Source organism: Canis lupus, chromosome 9, assembly GCF_048164855.1.
Source record: "Canis lupus baileyi chromosome 9, mCanLup2.hap1, whole genome shotgun sequence".
Classification (NCBI taxonomy): Eukaryota; Metazoa; Chordata; class Mammalia; order Carnivora; family Canidae; genus Canis; species Canis lupus.
In genome coordinates this window covers 61102223-61118593 of record NC_132846.1, presented here as the reverse complement: position 1 = coordinate 61118593, position 16371 = coordinate 61102223, and the positions used below count along the sequence as shown (strand labels likewise).

At 43.5% G+C, this 16371-nt stretch overlaps 1 protein-coding gene and 1 pseudogene across 4 annotated transcripts in view; both read right to left on the bottom strand.

The window, feature by feature from the left end:
* The window catches only part of SPATA7 (spermatogenesis associated 7), a 39712-nt gene extending 37502 nt beyond the window's left edge, over positions 1–2210 (bottom strand). For 2 of the 4 annotated variants that reach the window (XM_072839612.1, XM_072839613.1), the window contains exon 1: positions 2021–2210. In XM_072839612.1, the coding sequence (XP_072695713.1) occupies positions 2021–2039 (19 nt within the window). In that variant the 5' untranslated portion in view covers positions 2040–2210. The remainder of the gene's footprint in view (positions 1–2020) is intronic. The other 2 variants (XM_072839614.1, XM_072839615.1) reach the window with 2 other exon arrangements.
* Positions 2211–9295: 7085 nt separating this feature from the next.
* LOC140639506 (large ribosomal subunit protein eL32-like) lies at positions 9296–9870 on the bottom strand (annotated as a pseudogene).
* Between the last annotated feature and the right edge of the window lie 6501 nt (positions 9871–16371).

The following is a 16371-nucleotide window of genomic DNA, read 5'->3' as shown; positions in this document are numbered from 1 at the left end:
GTCAGTACCATCAACAGCAATGCAAGACCTTCTACCAGTAAATATATTACTTGCTGAAAGCTCAGACAATGGTTAGAAATTTTTAGCAATAAGGTATTATTAAATGAGGGTATGAGCATTGTTCTTTTAAACATAAGGTTACTGCATACTTAATAGACTACGGTGTAGGGTAAACACAACTTTTATATATACTGGGAAGCCAAAAAATTCATTTGCCTCGCTTTATTGAGATATTTGCTTTATCGCAGCAGATCGGATCCTGCAGTATCTCCGAGGTATGCCTGCATATTTGAAATTTTACATACATCTCTGCCACAGGATAGTAAGTAAAAACAATGGCCTGACGGTTTCACATTCCTCATCTGGATATAAAACCTGTTTTGCCACTTACTATGACCGTGGCAAGTTATTTATAATCTTAGTTTATTTGCTGGACAATGGGGCTAATACCTACAAAGAGATAACTTGAAAATTGTTTCTGATACACAGCAAAGGTAGCTTATGTGGCCAAAATTTCTAAAAAAAAAAAAAAAACCCATAAAAGAAAAAAAACAAAAACAAAAACAAAAAAACCATAAAAGCATGTTGGGTTGCTTCTTCTGGAATTTAGGTTGAGAGACTGTCAGAATATACAGTTTGCTATCAGTGGATAGTCATCTCCTCTATTCAGAACAGGACTTATTTCGACCAATGATTACATAATAAAGTCACACTCATATTCAAAGCAAGACTTCTTGCAGGGAACCATCTAGCAGTTTGATTTAAAGATACTTTTTTTTTTAATTAAAGATTTTAATTTATTCATGACAGACACAGAGAGAGAGAGTGGCAGAGACACAGGCAGAGGGAGAAGCAGGCTCCATGCAGGGAGCCCGACATGGGACATGGGACTCGATCGCGGGACTCCAGGATCAGGCCCTGCACTGAAGGCGGCGCCAAACCGCTGAGCCACCCGTGCTGCCCACAAAGATACTTTTAAAACAGGTAATTGGGAGCGGAGAGTATCTGGAGATATCCGGCTTGAGGCAAGAACTCCACCTGCTCAGAAGATGTGAAAATGCAAATTATTTGGACTGAGCCAATTCATAGAGCTTTAAAAGTTGTACCGCCCCAAGAGTTCCACTGTGGTGTCCACTTGACCCAGGGGAGTATTCAGGAAAGTGCAGGTGCACACAGTGACGACGGATTAGGCCTCTGCCACTAAAACTGTGGCCGGCAGCACTGCATCATTCGGAAGCTTTTAGAAATGCAAAATCTGGGACGCCTGGATGGCTCAGTGGTTTAGCACCTGCCTTTGGCCCAGGGTGTGATCCTGGAGTCCTAGGATGGAGTCCCACGTTGGGCTCCCTGCATGGAGCCTGCTTCCTCCTCTGCCTGTGTCTCTGCTTCTCTGTCTCTCTCATGAATAAATAAATAAAATGTTAAAGAAAAAAAAGAAAAGAAAAATGCAAAATCTCAGCCCTCACCAGACCTATGGAATCACAATCCACATTTCAACATGATTCCCAGGGGATTCCTATTCACACACACATTGCCCTTAAAGAGAATCCCTGGGTTACCTGTTTTACAGGGAGGGAGGTGGTTGTTACAGAAAAGATGATTTCGTCTTTACGGATTACTTAAACTACGCCAGGAAATTATATATTATCTGCATTTAAATTTCAAGAACTGTCTGGGACATGGATGTTGTACTGCCGCGTTCAGGAAGAGATGGGGGGGGAGGGGGGGCTGAGCGTGGTCCTTGCGGAGAGCAGAGGTGGGGGCTCTGCGAGGTGGGTCTCCAAAGACCAAATTTAGTTCCTCCGCCTCCGAGCCACGGAGGTAAAAAAAAAAAAAAAAAAAAGGCTGCATGCCCCGAGCTCAGGCGACCAGATTCTGAGCAGGGAAGGCCTCCCGCGTGCGCGGGGCAACGCCGGGGGCGGCGGCGGCGACTCCTCGGGGGCCTGGCCCGCGCCCCGCATCCCGCATCCCGGACCCCAGGCCCCGCGCGGGCGCCGGGCCCCGCGCGAGCTCCCTTTACCTCTCCGGCTGCCATCCATGCTTAGATCCTCTTGCAGCCGCCGCCGTGAGGACCCCCGGGCCCCCTTCGGACCTTCCCGGGGCCGGGCCAGCCCCCGCCGGAGAGGACTGGCGCACACGGGGCGGCGCGCGCCGGCAGCCGCACGACACCGTCGCCAGGCCGGTTGCTAAGGGCCGGGGCCCCGGCGCCCGGATTGTGACGTCACGGCGCAGGGACGTGCTGTCCCGCAGCCCCGCCCCCCGGGAGGCGCGGTGCCCGGGGGAGGGGCGGGCCGCGGAGGATGCGGCCGGAGCGCGGGAAGGCGGCCCGGGGGTCCGGCCAGTCGTCCGCGGGGCGGCCTCGTGTCGCGAGCCGGGCCCCCAGCACCGGGCACGTCGTGTCCCTGCGGGAAGAGCGGGAGGCAAGGCGGCCTCATCTGGCATCCGTGTCCCCCGGGTCCCGGGGCGGGGGAAAAAAATCAAACGCAAATGTTGGTTGAGGTCAGGGTAACATTTAACCAGGTCCAGAGAGTTAAATTTCAAAGCAGTGCGTGAACATTTGGCTAAGTGAAAACCCCTGGGGATGAAAAAAAGAAATCTGTATATTTACATCTTGAGTTTTGAGCTCAGCATTTCCTTTCTACCTGCTGAGCTCTACCCCCCCCCCCCCCCCCCCATCTCTTTCTACACCTGGCATTTTCATTTTAAGGCTCCAGGCTGTTTTTCTTTCTGCGGGAAGAGAGTTGCAGGATGAACAGGCGTTGTTTGATCTGTGGCTTAATACAATTTAATTTTTTTTAAAAAAGATTTTGTTTTTTCATGAGAGACACAGAGAGAGGCAGAGACACAGGCAGAGGGGGAAGCAGGCTCCATGCGGGGAGCCCCATGTGGGACTCGATCCTGGGACTCCAGGATCAGACCCTGGGCCGAAGGCAGCACTAAACCGCTGAGCCACCCAGGGATCCCTACAATTTAATTTTGAAGCAGTTACCTACCTTTGTTTTTTTTTTTTTTAATTTATTTTTTATTGGTGTTCAATTTGCCAACATCTAGAATAACACCCAGTGCAAACAATCCAATCATGAAATGGGCAAAAGACATGAAGAGAAATCTCACAGAGGAAGACCTAGACATGGCCAACAAGCACAGGAGAAAATGCTCCGCATCACTTGCCATCAGGGAAATACAGATCAAAACCACAATGAGATACTACTTCACACCAGTGAGACATGGGGAAAATGAACAAGGCAGGAAACCACAGATGTTGGAGAGGATGTGGAGAAAGGGGAACCCTCCTGCACTGTTGGTGGGAATGTGAACTGGTGCAGCCACTCTGGAAAACTGTGTGGAGTTACCTACCTTTGGATCCTTGGAAATGAGCTCAGAATAAGGCACGGGGCATTCTGTAATGTAGTGTTGCCTTCTCATCGTGGCACCACTGACACTTGGCTGGGTGCAGAATTCTTTGTTGTGGGAGGTGCTCTGTACATAGTAGGATGCTTGACAGCATCCAGCTTCTACCCACTAGATGACAGTAGTAACCCACCTACTCTGCCTCTGGTTGTGACAAAAATGTCTCCAGATGTCACCAAATTTCCCCCTGGGTAGTGTAGGGGCAAAATTGCACCCCCTTTGAGAACTGCTGCTGAAATGGAAAAAGTACTGGCTTTGGAACCAGTATGTGGAACTTTTCTGCCACTTGCCAGCTTAATTTTTGTTTGGAAACCTCTCTGAGCCTCAGGTCCCTCTTTTCGAAAATATAAATGATGCCACTAATATTGTAGTTGCAAGGATTAATATGTACACTGCCTGGAAAATAAAACTAGGTTTTCTTTTCTTTTTTTTTTTTTAACTAGGTTTTCAACAAATAATAGTTTTTCCCTTGTCTAAGGCTCTGTCTCGGAAAAGCTGGGGTTTCAGAAAAATTCAGACATAAGGGAGTAAGTCAGGAATCCTATGACAAGGAGAGGGGAATAAGCCAGGAATTCAGCTACAGTAACATCTGAACTCCTGGTTCTCTAAGACTAGGGAAAGGAGAAAATTAGATTAAGAATTTGAAGAATTTGTAAATATGTGTGATGGCTCTGTGGCCCCAACAAGAAGGGTCATTTAGAAGGGTACAGGGGCAGAGATTCAGATGTTACCCAGAGAATGAAAAGTCTCTTGCCTACCTATTCAGTGATGCTTGAAATCTCTAAGAACATGAAGCCTTTTAAATGGGTAGGAAATATGAGAAAGGGAGACAGAACATAAAGACTGCTAACTCTGGGAAACGAACTAGGGGTGGTGGAAGGGGAGGAGAGCGGGGGGTGGGGGTGAATGGGTGACGGGCATTGAGGGGGGCACTTGACGGGATGAGCACTGGATGTTATTCTGTATGTTGGCAAATTGAACACCAATAACAAATAAATTTATTATTAAAAAAAAAGAACATGAAGCCTTTTATTCCACTATTAGCATCTGGAAAATACCTTGCATATAATAGGCCTTCAGTAAGCATTTGTTAAATTGAATCAGAACTAAAACTTAAAGGGCAAACACCCCTGGGAGAGGTAACATGGTGATTTGATTCACACAAAAGTAATGCCAACCTCCTCTTTATGAAAGCAAATTTTAAGACAAAAAGTAGATACTGCTTTGGAATAGGAAAACATCTCCAAGATTGGGAGAGGGTTCTGGAGACAACACTGCTTGGTATCCAACTTCAACTGAAGCCATCCTCATTTCATTATTTAAGTATTTTGTTCCAGTTCTTTGAAGAATTTACTTTTTCTCTCCAATTTTAGCAGAGAACATATTATCATAAGTTCGGTTTAATTTGTCCTTGGCTTTCACTCTGTGTGTATAAATAAGAAAAAGAGGATCCTTTTTGATTGCTATGCCCAGGAAGCAATCCATGATCATGGGCAGATGCATGCAGCCAGAATGAGCTTATGGTAGTTCCCAGAAACACCCTTCCGTTGCGGGGAATCACCACCAGGTGCAATAGACTTGGAGACTTGGCATTCCTAAAGACCTTTTATTGTATATTGAAATATAAATTTCATATTAAATTATTCCAATGTATGGGACACCTGAATGGCTCAGCGGTTGAGCGTCTGCCTTTGGCTCAGGGCGTGATCCCACGGTCCCCGAATCGAGTCCTGCACTGGGCTCCCTGCACGGAGCCTATTTCTCCCTCTGCCTCTGTCTCTGCCTCTCTCTGTGTGTCTCTCATGAATAAATAAAAATCTTTAAAAATTTTTTCCAATGGTGTATTTTTTATTGATATCTGGAAATTTATGTATTTTAGAAGGAAAATCTTTTTCTTCCCTAATGAATTGGCATGCTTACTTTTATTATTGGGCTTCCCTTTTTTTCTTAGCTGATAGGAAGCTTGAAACTAAGATTTATGCTCAGTTGCAATAATTATTCATAGCCTATTTTTCTATTTATCTTTTTTTTTTAATTTTTTAATTTTTTTTTTATTTATGATAGTCACACAGAGAGAGAGAGAGGCAGAGACACAGGCAGAGGGAGAAGCAGGCTCCATGCACCGGGAGCCCGACGCAGGACTTAATCCCGGGTCTCCAGGATCGCGCCCTGAGCCAAAGGCAGGCGCCAAACCGCTGCGCCACCCAGGGATCCCCTCTATTTATCTTTAATTCCCTTTATTACAGGTGGCTTTTTAAAAAATAATTTTAAAAAATTATTTATCTATTCATGAGGGACACAGAGAGAGAGGCAGAGACACAGGCAGAGAGAGAAGCAGGCTCCATACAGGGAGCCCGATATGGGACTCGATCCCAGGACCCAGGATCATGCCCTGAGCTGAAGGCAGACACTCAACCACTGAGCCACCCAGGCGTCCCATGGCAGGTGGCTTTTCTTTTTAAAAACCACTCAATTGGGATCCCCGGGTGGCTCACCAGTTTGGAGCCTGCCTTCGGCCCAGGGTGTGATCCTGGAGTCCTGCGATCAAATTCCACATTGGTCTCCCTGCGAGGAGCCTGCTTCTTTCTCCCTCTGCCTGTGTCTCTGCCTCTCTCTCTGTGTCTCTCATGAATAAGTAAATAAAATATTAAAAAAAAAAAAACCACTCAATTAAGCCTATATTTTTTGGAGGAGTTCTAAGCCCTATGGAACTGGAGATATGAGTAAAATAAACTATCTTTCACATATATCATAATATATTGTCTAATACATAGAATATATAGCTTATTTATTGCATTTTATTTTATTATTTTTAATAATAAATTTGTTTTTTATTGGTGTTCAATTTGCCAACATACAGAATAACACCCAGTGCTCATCCCATCAAGTGCTGCCCTCAGTGCCCGTCACCCAGTCACCCCCACCCCCCGCCCACCTCCCCTTCCACCACCCCTAGTTCGTTTCTCAGAGTTAGGAGTCTCCCATGTTCTGTCTCCCTTTCTGATATTTCCCACTTATTTTTCTCCTTTCCCCTTTATTCCCTTTCACTATTATTTATATTCCCCCAATGAATGAGACCATATAATGTTTGTCCTTCTCCGATTGACTTACTTCACTCAGCATAATACCCTCCAGTTCCCTCCACGTCGAAGCAAATGGTGGGTATTTGTCATTTCTAATGGCTGAGTAATATTCCATTGTATACATAGACCACAGCTTCTTTATCCATTCATCTTTTGATGGACACCAAGGCTCCTTCCACAGTGTGGCTATTGTGGACATTGCTGCTATCAACATCGGGGTGCAGGTGTCCTGGCGTTTCACTGCATCTCTATCTTTGGGGTAAATCCCCAGCAGCGCAATTGCTGGGTCGTAGGGCAGATCTATTTTTAACTCTTTGAGGAACCTCCACACAGTTTTCCAGAGCGGCTGCACCAATTCACATTCCCACCAACAGTGCAGGAGGGTTCCCCTTTCTCCACATCCTCTCCAACATTTGTGGTTTCCTGCCTTGTTAATTTTCCCCATTCTCACTGGTGTGAGGTGGTATCTCATTGTGGTTTTGATTTGTATTTCCCTGATGGCAAGTGATGCAGAGCATTTTCTCATGTTATTGCATTTTATTTTACATTAAAAGCCTATTATAGGGGATCCCTGGGTGGCACAGCGGTTTAGCGCCTGCCTTTGGCCCAGGGCGCGATCCTGGAGACCCGGGATTGAATCCCACGTCGGGCTCCCGGTGCATGGAGCCTGCTTCTCCCTCTGCCTGTGTCTCTGCCTCTCTCTCTCTCTCTCTCTATCTCTCTCTGATTATCATAAATAAATTAAAAAAAAAGCCTATTATATTATTAGGTGTACATTTAATCTATGTATTTATAGATAATCTTTAGTTTCATGATTCAGAGGATATTTGGAACTCATATTTGTCTGTTTGGACATGCTTAACACCACAGCAAAAGTTATTCAATAAATACAATAAAAGCAAAAAGATGTAAAAGGCCAATATAATTTTTTCATTCATTGGGTTATCATGAGCATATTTCAATCCCTAATGTCCTTGAAGGACAAAAATAAATATTTAGGGAAAAATTTTAAAGAAATATATAACAGGGCAGAATAAAAGTAGAATCACATGATATGTGTGAACTTTGTGTTGACTTCAGTTTCAAGACAAAATCCCTTAGGTTTTGGTGCCTGAAGAGGCTTGAGACTGTGCCATTCTCCAATCAAAATACTGTAGCTATTGATTCCTCTAATCTTTAAAGAGAAAGCAGAAGTTGCAGCTAGTAGGTATTAGCATGTTATGAAGTAATGGATTAATTTGTTTTCACTAGAGGCGGCTTTAAGAAAGTTTTAAGCTGAGTCCTTGTTAGGAAAGCAGCCAAACTGAGGCAACATTAACCTACAAATCTTACTTAAGGAGTATAAGGTGTAACTGAAAATCTTTTTTCTTTTGGAGAGAGAGAGAGAGCATGAGTAGGGGAAGGGGGTTAGAGGGAGAGAGGGAGAATCTTGAGCAGGCTTCACACCAGCATGGAGCCCAACGTGGGGCTTGATCTCATGACCCTGAGCAGAAGTCAAGAGTCAGATGCTCAATGGACTGAGCCACCCAGGCACCCTCTGAAAAATATTTTTAAAAGTGACTCCTCAGTAGAGATTTTTCAATTATAGTTAGTTATGTGTATGCTGAGTTCTTTTTTTGAGCACAGGAAAAAATTATTGTGTTATCTAAAGGTCCTTAATGGTCAAAAACATCTTCTTCATTGTTGACCTAGAACTTGGTTTTTCTAAATTTTATTGTCAAAGCAGAGAATGGAATGACCATAATTCTCTGTAAAGCAATATGTGCCTAACAGACAAAAGAGAGTGATAACGGATATACTGACCCCAAATGGCCATTCTGAGTTCTAGTAAGGAATGGAACTTTGATATCCGAGCACAGACATAATCTTGAACATAGAAAGTGATCATTCTCAGAACTAGAACGCCATATGGAGTTTGCACTGCATTTAAATGTGCTCCATTCCATACTTTATCTTCATTTTTCCTATGGGTGAGAAGAGCACAAAATTATAGCTCTGTAGGCATCTTAGCTGCTTCTTATTTCTAACAAAAGATTCGATCCTATCTCGCGGCCCTTAAGTGAAGGCTGCTAGAACTACTGATATTAAGCCCACTGATACCTATCACAGTCCTGCATGGCTCCAGTTTCTCTCCAGCTGTGTTCTTTAGATCTTTCCATCCAATTAAGAGAACAAGTCTCTGTGAACAGAATTTAATCATGTGGTGGTTACTAGGTAACCTGTCCCCATAGCTTAGGAAGAGCATTTCATCTGTTCATCCACTGCCAATCAGTTGCCACAATACATCAGGGGCAATGCTCAGCCAAAAGGTTTGATAATCTCCACCTAAAGTATTCTCTCTTTACAAGTGGCTTCACCATTAAAAACAAAGCAAAACAAAAAACATAACCAAGTTGTTAGTCTATCCTGGTAATATTTGTTTCACTTAGAAAAGCAGAGTTTGGAGTTTTAACAGTTAATGGATTTCTGGGAAGTTGCAGCGAAGCTCTTATAAGTGCATCTGTGATTCAAAACTGCCACGTACAAATTAACAACAACAACAACAACAACAACAACAACAACAGCAACAACAACAACTGAGTTTTGTAAGCCACCAATGAAAACCATCCTTTATTGATGCCCTATCTAGTTTTCCTTAGGGATGCACTCTCCTCTCCAGTCATCCTTTAGTGCTTTGCCTTTTGGGATATCTGCCTGCAATATACTCCTTAAACACTTAAATTATTAGGCTGAATGACACAAAATTGCTCTTTTATAAATCAAAAGTAGTCAAATACAGACAATGCCATTTTTTTGTAGTTTTATGGTTTTATTAACACAAATACGACATGCACATAAGCTGTCTGTTGATTTTTTTTGCTAGGCAACCTGGCATTGGGGTTGGTGACTCTGATGGCCAAATGGGCTGGTTTTTCCACAATGGCTTTGTGGTTCTTGGAGGAGACACTGTGAGCAATCTCTGGATAGTAGACTTGTTGCACATGAGCAGCACTTCAACCTCTTTGATGTTGTAGACTAGGAATTTCTCGAAGCCACTGAGCAGCATGGGCTTTGTTTTCTTGTTGCTTCTGTAACCAGTGTTGGGCATCAAGATCTGGTCCTTGAATCTTCTGAGCACCCTATTGCCAACGCCTCTGGGTTTCCACCAGTTGTGCTTAATTTTGGCATATTGGTCTGACTGGAGTTGGATGAATTTCTTGGTCCTTTTTTTTATTTTAACAATCTTGGGCTTCCCTAGAGGTCTGATGCTGAGTAGGTGATGGCTGCCACTTTCAGAAGCAGCATCGAAGAAGAGAAAGGGCCATTTGGTTTGACTTAATAACTTAAAGTATTTGGAGAGCACCACTGGAAACTTAGATGTAGATTTAGACTGCATTAATCATTTCTTTAGGATATTTGAGTAAGTAAGCTTAGACAATAAAGGTGGGGAGATGTGCTAACCCCCGATATATGCTTACTTTCTGACTTGATTTGGCTCAGGCATGAAGTTTCTTTTACCCTCTTTGAGTCCTTCCATTTCCCTGCCTGCAAAAATAACTCAGTGTTCTTTGTGCTTCGTGTTCTTTTAAAAAAGATTAAATTAATTAACTAATTAATTAATTTAAGAGAGAGAGCGAGCGAGCGAGCATGGGCTGGGGGAGGGAGAAGCAGACTCCCTGCTGAACAGGGAACCTGGTGTGGGGCTTAATCCCAGGACTCCGGGATCATGACCTGAACTGAAGGCAGGTGCCTAACTCACTGAGCAACCCAGGCAACCTTGTTTTGTGTTTTTAACACAATCTAAATTGACTAACAGTATGAAAATGTCTTATGAGAATAACTTCTTGTCATGTAACATTAAATATCCACTAAAGTTTATACTCATGGTCAACCTTAGATTAAAGAAAAATACTGTGAGTCAAGAAGTGAATTCAGGAGGCCTTTCCTACAATGAGGACACAGTCTAGAAACTTTGGTTGTACTCTGGGCACAGAAAGACTTCCTCTGTGTCATTTATCACATGTGGAGCGGATGCTTATGTATGATAAACGGATAGATAGGATATAGTGTGTGATTCTCCAAGCTTCCTTAATTTACTTTTTAAATATGGTTGGCAATGAAAAAATATTTTTCCTTGCATGTCATGAAATTTGGAGGCTAGAAGGAAGGATGCCAGTGATCCCTAAACCAAAATCCTCATCTTGCAGAAAAAAAAGACTCCTGGAGCACAGAGAAGATAAATAATTAGCTCCCACAACTCAGCTTTCTGACTCTTGATTTAATGCTCATTCCACTAAATCAGGAAATAGACAGCTAGACAATTATCTCAGTGACATTTCATTATGCCTGTTTGCACTTTTATGCATATGCTACCTAAAATAATGGAAAGGTTATTTTCATGTGCAATCATGGACATATAAAATGGAAAGGGTAAATGAGACTTTGCTTAAGTCCTTTTTCGTAGATAAACCTGTGTCTAAGCTAAGATAAATGTTTGTATATTTTAAAGTCATATTTTCCCCTAAAAACCAACATATATTATTCTTCTGACATGAAATAGAGCTCAGTTGAGTCCAGTTTTTCTCCCACCCTTGAAGATGATAACTTTACCATAATCCAGAGAGACTGTCACTGACATTGAGTTTAGGAACATTTTATATTGGAGAATTATTTCTGAGAAGGAGCAGCTTCTTGTTTTCAAGGATGGCAGAAAAGAACAACATTAATGACATCCTGGAAACTAAAAACTATCACCTGTTATTTCAGTAGAATAACTCATTAATGAGCACCTACTCTGTGCAAGGCTCATGACTCCAGCTCACATTACCCTTTTATTTATTTTAATTTAATCTATTTTATTTATTGAAAAGATTTTATTCATTTGAGAGAGAGAGAGAGAGAGAAAGAGAAAGAAAAAGAGAGAGAGAGAGTGCGCATGAGAGGTGGGGAGGAGCAGAGGGAGGAGAAGCAAACTCCTCGCTGTGCAGGGAACCCCCACTCAGGGCTCCATCCCAGGACCCTGGGATCATGACCTGAGCTGGAGGCAGACACCATCCCACTAAGCCATCCAGGTGCCTCATCACATTTCCCTTTTAGATTCTATAGGACACAACCATGTTTTCTCTAGTTCATTTACAGTGATCCTGGAAGCTGGACGTCTATAGAGATATTGTAAAGTGTCAGGTTACACGGAATAGCCAATAAGTCTGTGTTGGAAAGTACTCACTTTTGAATCCTGGCTTTGCTGTTTCCTAACTGGGTAAACTTAACCAAGGACCCCATTTCTTTGTTAAGATATCGTAGCATAATAATAGTGTCATTGTGATTATTGTGAGAATGATCAGAGGTAACACAAATAAATAGCTTATCTAAGTGCCTGACTGGCTGCCATACCTTGGGTTCCCCAGAAGCAGACCTTGGGACAAGAATTCAAGGACAAGGTGTTTATTTAGCAGGTCATCCCGGTAAACACCAGTGAGGAGTACATGTGAGACAGAGAAAAGAGGGAAGCTGTAAAGGGATCTATCAATTAGTGCACAACTGGAGCTCAGCCCCTCCAGAGAACTCTGGGGAACAAAACAATGTGGAGTCACCTTATCTGAGGGTGGGGAGCCAGGGGATTTATCCACCGTCTACCATCCGACTGTGTCTATGGGCTACAGGGGTGAGTGGTTAATTCCCAATGGGTGTGTAAAGTGGGCTTCAGTGTTCAGAGAAAGCTCTAGGCAATAAGGTGCAGGGACTCAGTGTTGAAGTTGGGATTGGCATGCAAAGAAGTGGCACTGACTAGGTCAGCTGTGCTGGAGACAATAGCCATTCAACACACATTTACCCTTTGTATTTTCATTTTTTTAAATATCGTATTTCATTGATTCGTGAGAGACACGCAGATAGAGGCAGAGACATAGAGAGAGAAAGAGAGAGAGAGAGAGAGAGAGGCAGGCATAGGGGCAGAGAGAGAAGCAGGGAGCCCAATGTGGGACTCGATCCTGGGACCCCAGGACCACCCCCTGAGCTGACGGCAGATGCTCAACCACTGAGCCACCCAGGTGTCCCTATCCTTTGTATTATTTATTATTTATTTATTCATTTATTTTTGGTGGGGTCCTTTGTATTTTTAAATGTCATTATCATTAAGTGACCTTTTAGGTTCTTTTCAAATTACATATGCCTGGTATAGGGAAGGCATTTGTTGTGAACACCTATCATTTTTGTCCGCCCAGCATCCTCTACCTTGTCTTCCTGTGGGAAAGGCATCCCTTGTCCTTTGGGTGATATTCTCCATCTTCCCTCCTTCTCAGACCTCTCTCTTCTCTTGCCCTTTATCACAGGAAGGGGGACTGTGACTCTGACCCGGCCAGAATTGGTCCAGCCAGCTGGCTATGGGGACTGGTTCAAAGATGGGTGCAGAAACCTAGTCAGCATCCCATCCTTTCAGTATCCTCACTGGGACCTAGCAGCTAGAGCTATTAGCACTGACTCCGTCTGCTGGGTTTGCTGAGCTGGGAGAGAGAGGTCTTGCTGCTGAACAGGTATCTTGCTCTCAGTGGAAAGCACATGTACAACAGATAAGGGGAAACAGAGAGAGAGAGAAAGAGAGAGAGAAGAAGGGAGAGGGAGAGATGGAAAGAGAGGGAAACACCCTGAAGACATTATTTGAGTCCCCCACTACAGCTCTGGTGGAAGTATTTGAACCAGACCTACCAGTTATAGGAGCCAATAAATTCTTTGCTCTCACTTGGAAGGAAAGAGTCCTAAAGGGCACATTCATAGCATTTCATGCTATAAAATTCTGGGACATCTTCTAACATCTCATCTTCTTGTATAAATTCCCAAGTAGTTATAAAAACTGCTAGCAGGATGGCAGAGGCAGGTATGTACTGATGGAATTTTTAAAAAAGACTTTATTTATTTTAAAGAGAGAAAGCAGAAGTGGTGGTGGTGGGGCAGTGGCAGAGGGAGAGGGTGAAGCAGACTGCTCACTGAGCAGGGAGCCAGACACAGGACTCCATCGCAGGACCTTGAGATCATGACCTGAGTTGAAGGCAGACACCCAACCAACTGAGCCACCCAGGTGCCCCTGACGGTATCTTTATATTCTGGAATGGCCTTCCTCTCATTTGAGGTTTTGGAATTTCATACCTTATTGCTCAGTCACAGTGTTGAATAAATTCTGATTACCCCAGAGAAAGTTATTCCTTTTGCGATTCTTTCACTCCTAATTACATCAAGAAGAAAGTCTCAGTGTGATCCTGGTATGGCTTTAGCCCATCACCTTTGCTAATCTTCCTTTTTAAACAAAGACTGACATGTAGAAGAAGGAAACTGGACCGTTTTGTTACATCATACACTAAAATAAACCAAGAATGGATGAAAGGCCTAAATGTGAGACAGGAATTCATCAAAATCCTAGAGGAGAACACAGGCAGCAACCCCTTCGATCTTGGCCACAGCAATTTCTTGCTAGACATGTCTTCAAAGGCAAGGGAAACAAAAGCAAAAATGAACTATTGTGACTTTTTTTAAAAAGATTTTATTTATTTATTCATAGACAGAGAGAGAGAGAGGCAGAGACACAGACAGAGGGAGAAGCAGACTCCATGCAGGGAGCCCGATGCGGGACTCGATCCCGGGTCTCCAGGATCACACCCCAGGCTGCAAGCTGCGCCAAACCGCTGCACCACCAGGGCTGCCCACTATTGTGACTTCATCAAGATAAAAAGCTCAGAAAAGGAAACAGGCAACAAAACTAAAAGGGAACCTACAGAATGGGAGAAGATATATGCAAATGACATATCAGATAAAGGGCTAGTATCTAAGATCTACAGAGAACTTATCAAACTCAACACCCAAAAACCAAATAATCTAGTCAAGAAATGGGCAGAAGACATAAACAGACCTATCTCCAAAGAAGACATACACATGGCAACATGAAAAAGTGCTCCATAGCACTTGGCATCAGGGAAATACAATCAAAACTACAATGAGATATCACCAGACACCAGTGAGAATAGCTAAAATTAAGAAGATGGGATACAAGAAATGTTGGTGAGGATGCTAAGAAAAAGGGAACCCTCTTACAATGTTGGTGGGGATGTAAACTGGTGCAGCCATTCTGGAAAACAGTATAGAGGTTCCTCAAGGAGTTAAAAATAGAGCTACCCTATGACACCCAGCAATTGCACTACTAGGTATTTACCCCAAAGATACCAATGTAGTGAAACGATAGGACACCTGTACCCCAATGTTCACAGCAGCAATGTCCACAATAGCCAAACAGTGGAAGGAGCCCAGATGTCCATGGAGAGATGAATGGATAAAGAAGATGTGGTCTATATATACAATGGAATATTACTCAGACATCAGGAAGGTTGAATGCCTACCATTTACATCAACATGGATGGAACGTGCTGAGTGAAATAAGTCAATCAGAGAAAGACACTTATATGGTTTCATTCATATGTGGAATATAAGAAACAGTGCAGAGGGTCATAGGCTAAGGGAAGAAAAACTGAATGCGAAGACATCAGAGAACAAGACAAACCATGAGAGACTCTTAACTCTGGGAAACAAAATGAAGGTTGCTGGAGGGGAGGTGGGTGGGGGGATGGGGTAACTGGGTGACGGGCATTAAGGAGGGCACGTGATGTGATGAGCACCGGGTGTTATACACAAGTGATGAATTATTGAACACTACAATATAAACGAAATATGTACTAGGTTGGCTAACTGAATTAAAAAAAAAAGACTGAAGCTTAATCTCAGGCCATAGTATTTGAGGGCATCTTTATTTGCCTTGGTTGTGCTTATTTATGGCAATTACTACCTTCTTCCAATTATAGTTTGAGGTATAGTTTTTTTGAAAATAGTTAAAAAGTGAGTAAATTCAAAGGAAAACTATAAAGGAAACAGTCATGTTTACTGGTAACAGAATATGGCAGGAGTCGTGCAGATGACACTTAAAAGACTGGAGTTTGGAAATCACCTGTTTAGTATAATGGTATCCCGGCTTCCACTGGGTGGGGGGAAAGGAGGGACTTGGTAGACAAGGTGGCACTCAGATTTATAGAGGCCGATGCTCTGGTGTGATTTTGATTGAGAAACAAAATGGGTTTATTAGGAAGTTTCAATTTCAAGTGGGGGTAAACACACAGAACACTTTTATTTTTCCAAGTCACTGCTTTCACTTGTGCTCTACTGAAGTCCCTTCAGTCTACTGAAGTCTACTGAAGTCACTGCTTTTCACTTGTGCTCTACTGAAGTCCCTTCCCAGTGGGATCGAAAGCTCTTCTCTTCCCCTCCTGTAGCACTGACCAGACTAGCGGGTTCTGCTGGCTGGTCATGGAGGTGCCTGGGATCAGCTTTTACACTCCCCCTCTCCCCACCTCCTTGCCCTGGCTCCTCTGTTGCTAAGGTGGAGAGGAAAAAGGAATAAGATAGACCAAGCTCTTCTTTGGTTGGATGTCTTTACTGATCTCTCCATGGATGGTCGACGTTGTTCTTCTAGCTCTTTGCCTATGAACTCAATGTGGAGGAGTGGTGGCTCCAACGGGCTATTCTGACGGTGTCTCAGTTCTAAGCAGCTTCCCTGGATGTTGGTAATATGTTGAATATTCGACTCCTAATGAACCCCACTGGCTGCGTTGGTCCCTACAGCTTTAATGCACCTGCCTCTTTGGCCCGTGCATCAGCAATTCCCAACCAGACTGTAGACCCTAGACTTACTGACTTGCAGGTGTGTGAGAAATCCTTTCTGTGCTTTTCGGGAACTGGAACCATTGAGAATGGTCCAAGGAAGGGGAGTGGCCCCTCTCTATCCGACTACCCCCGACCTTGCATTGTCTCCTTAATTTATTCCTCTCTGCATGGATCCTAGGTGCAGGTGAGCAGAGCCACT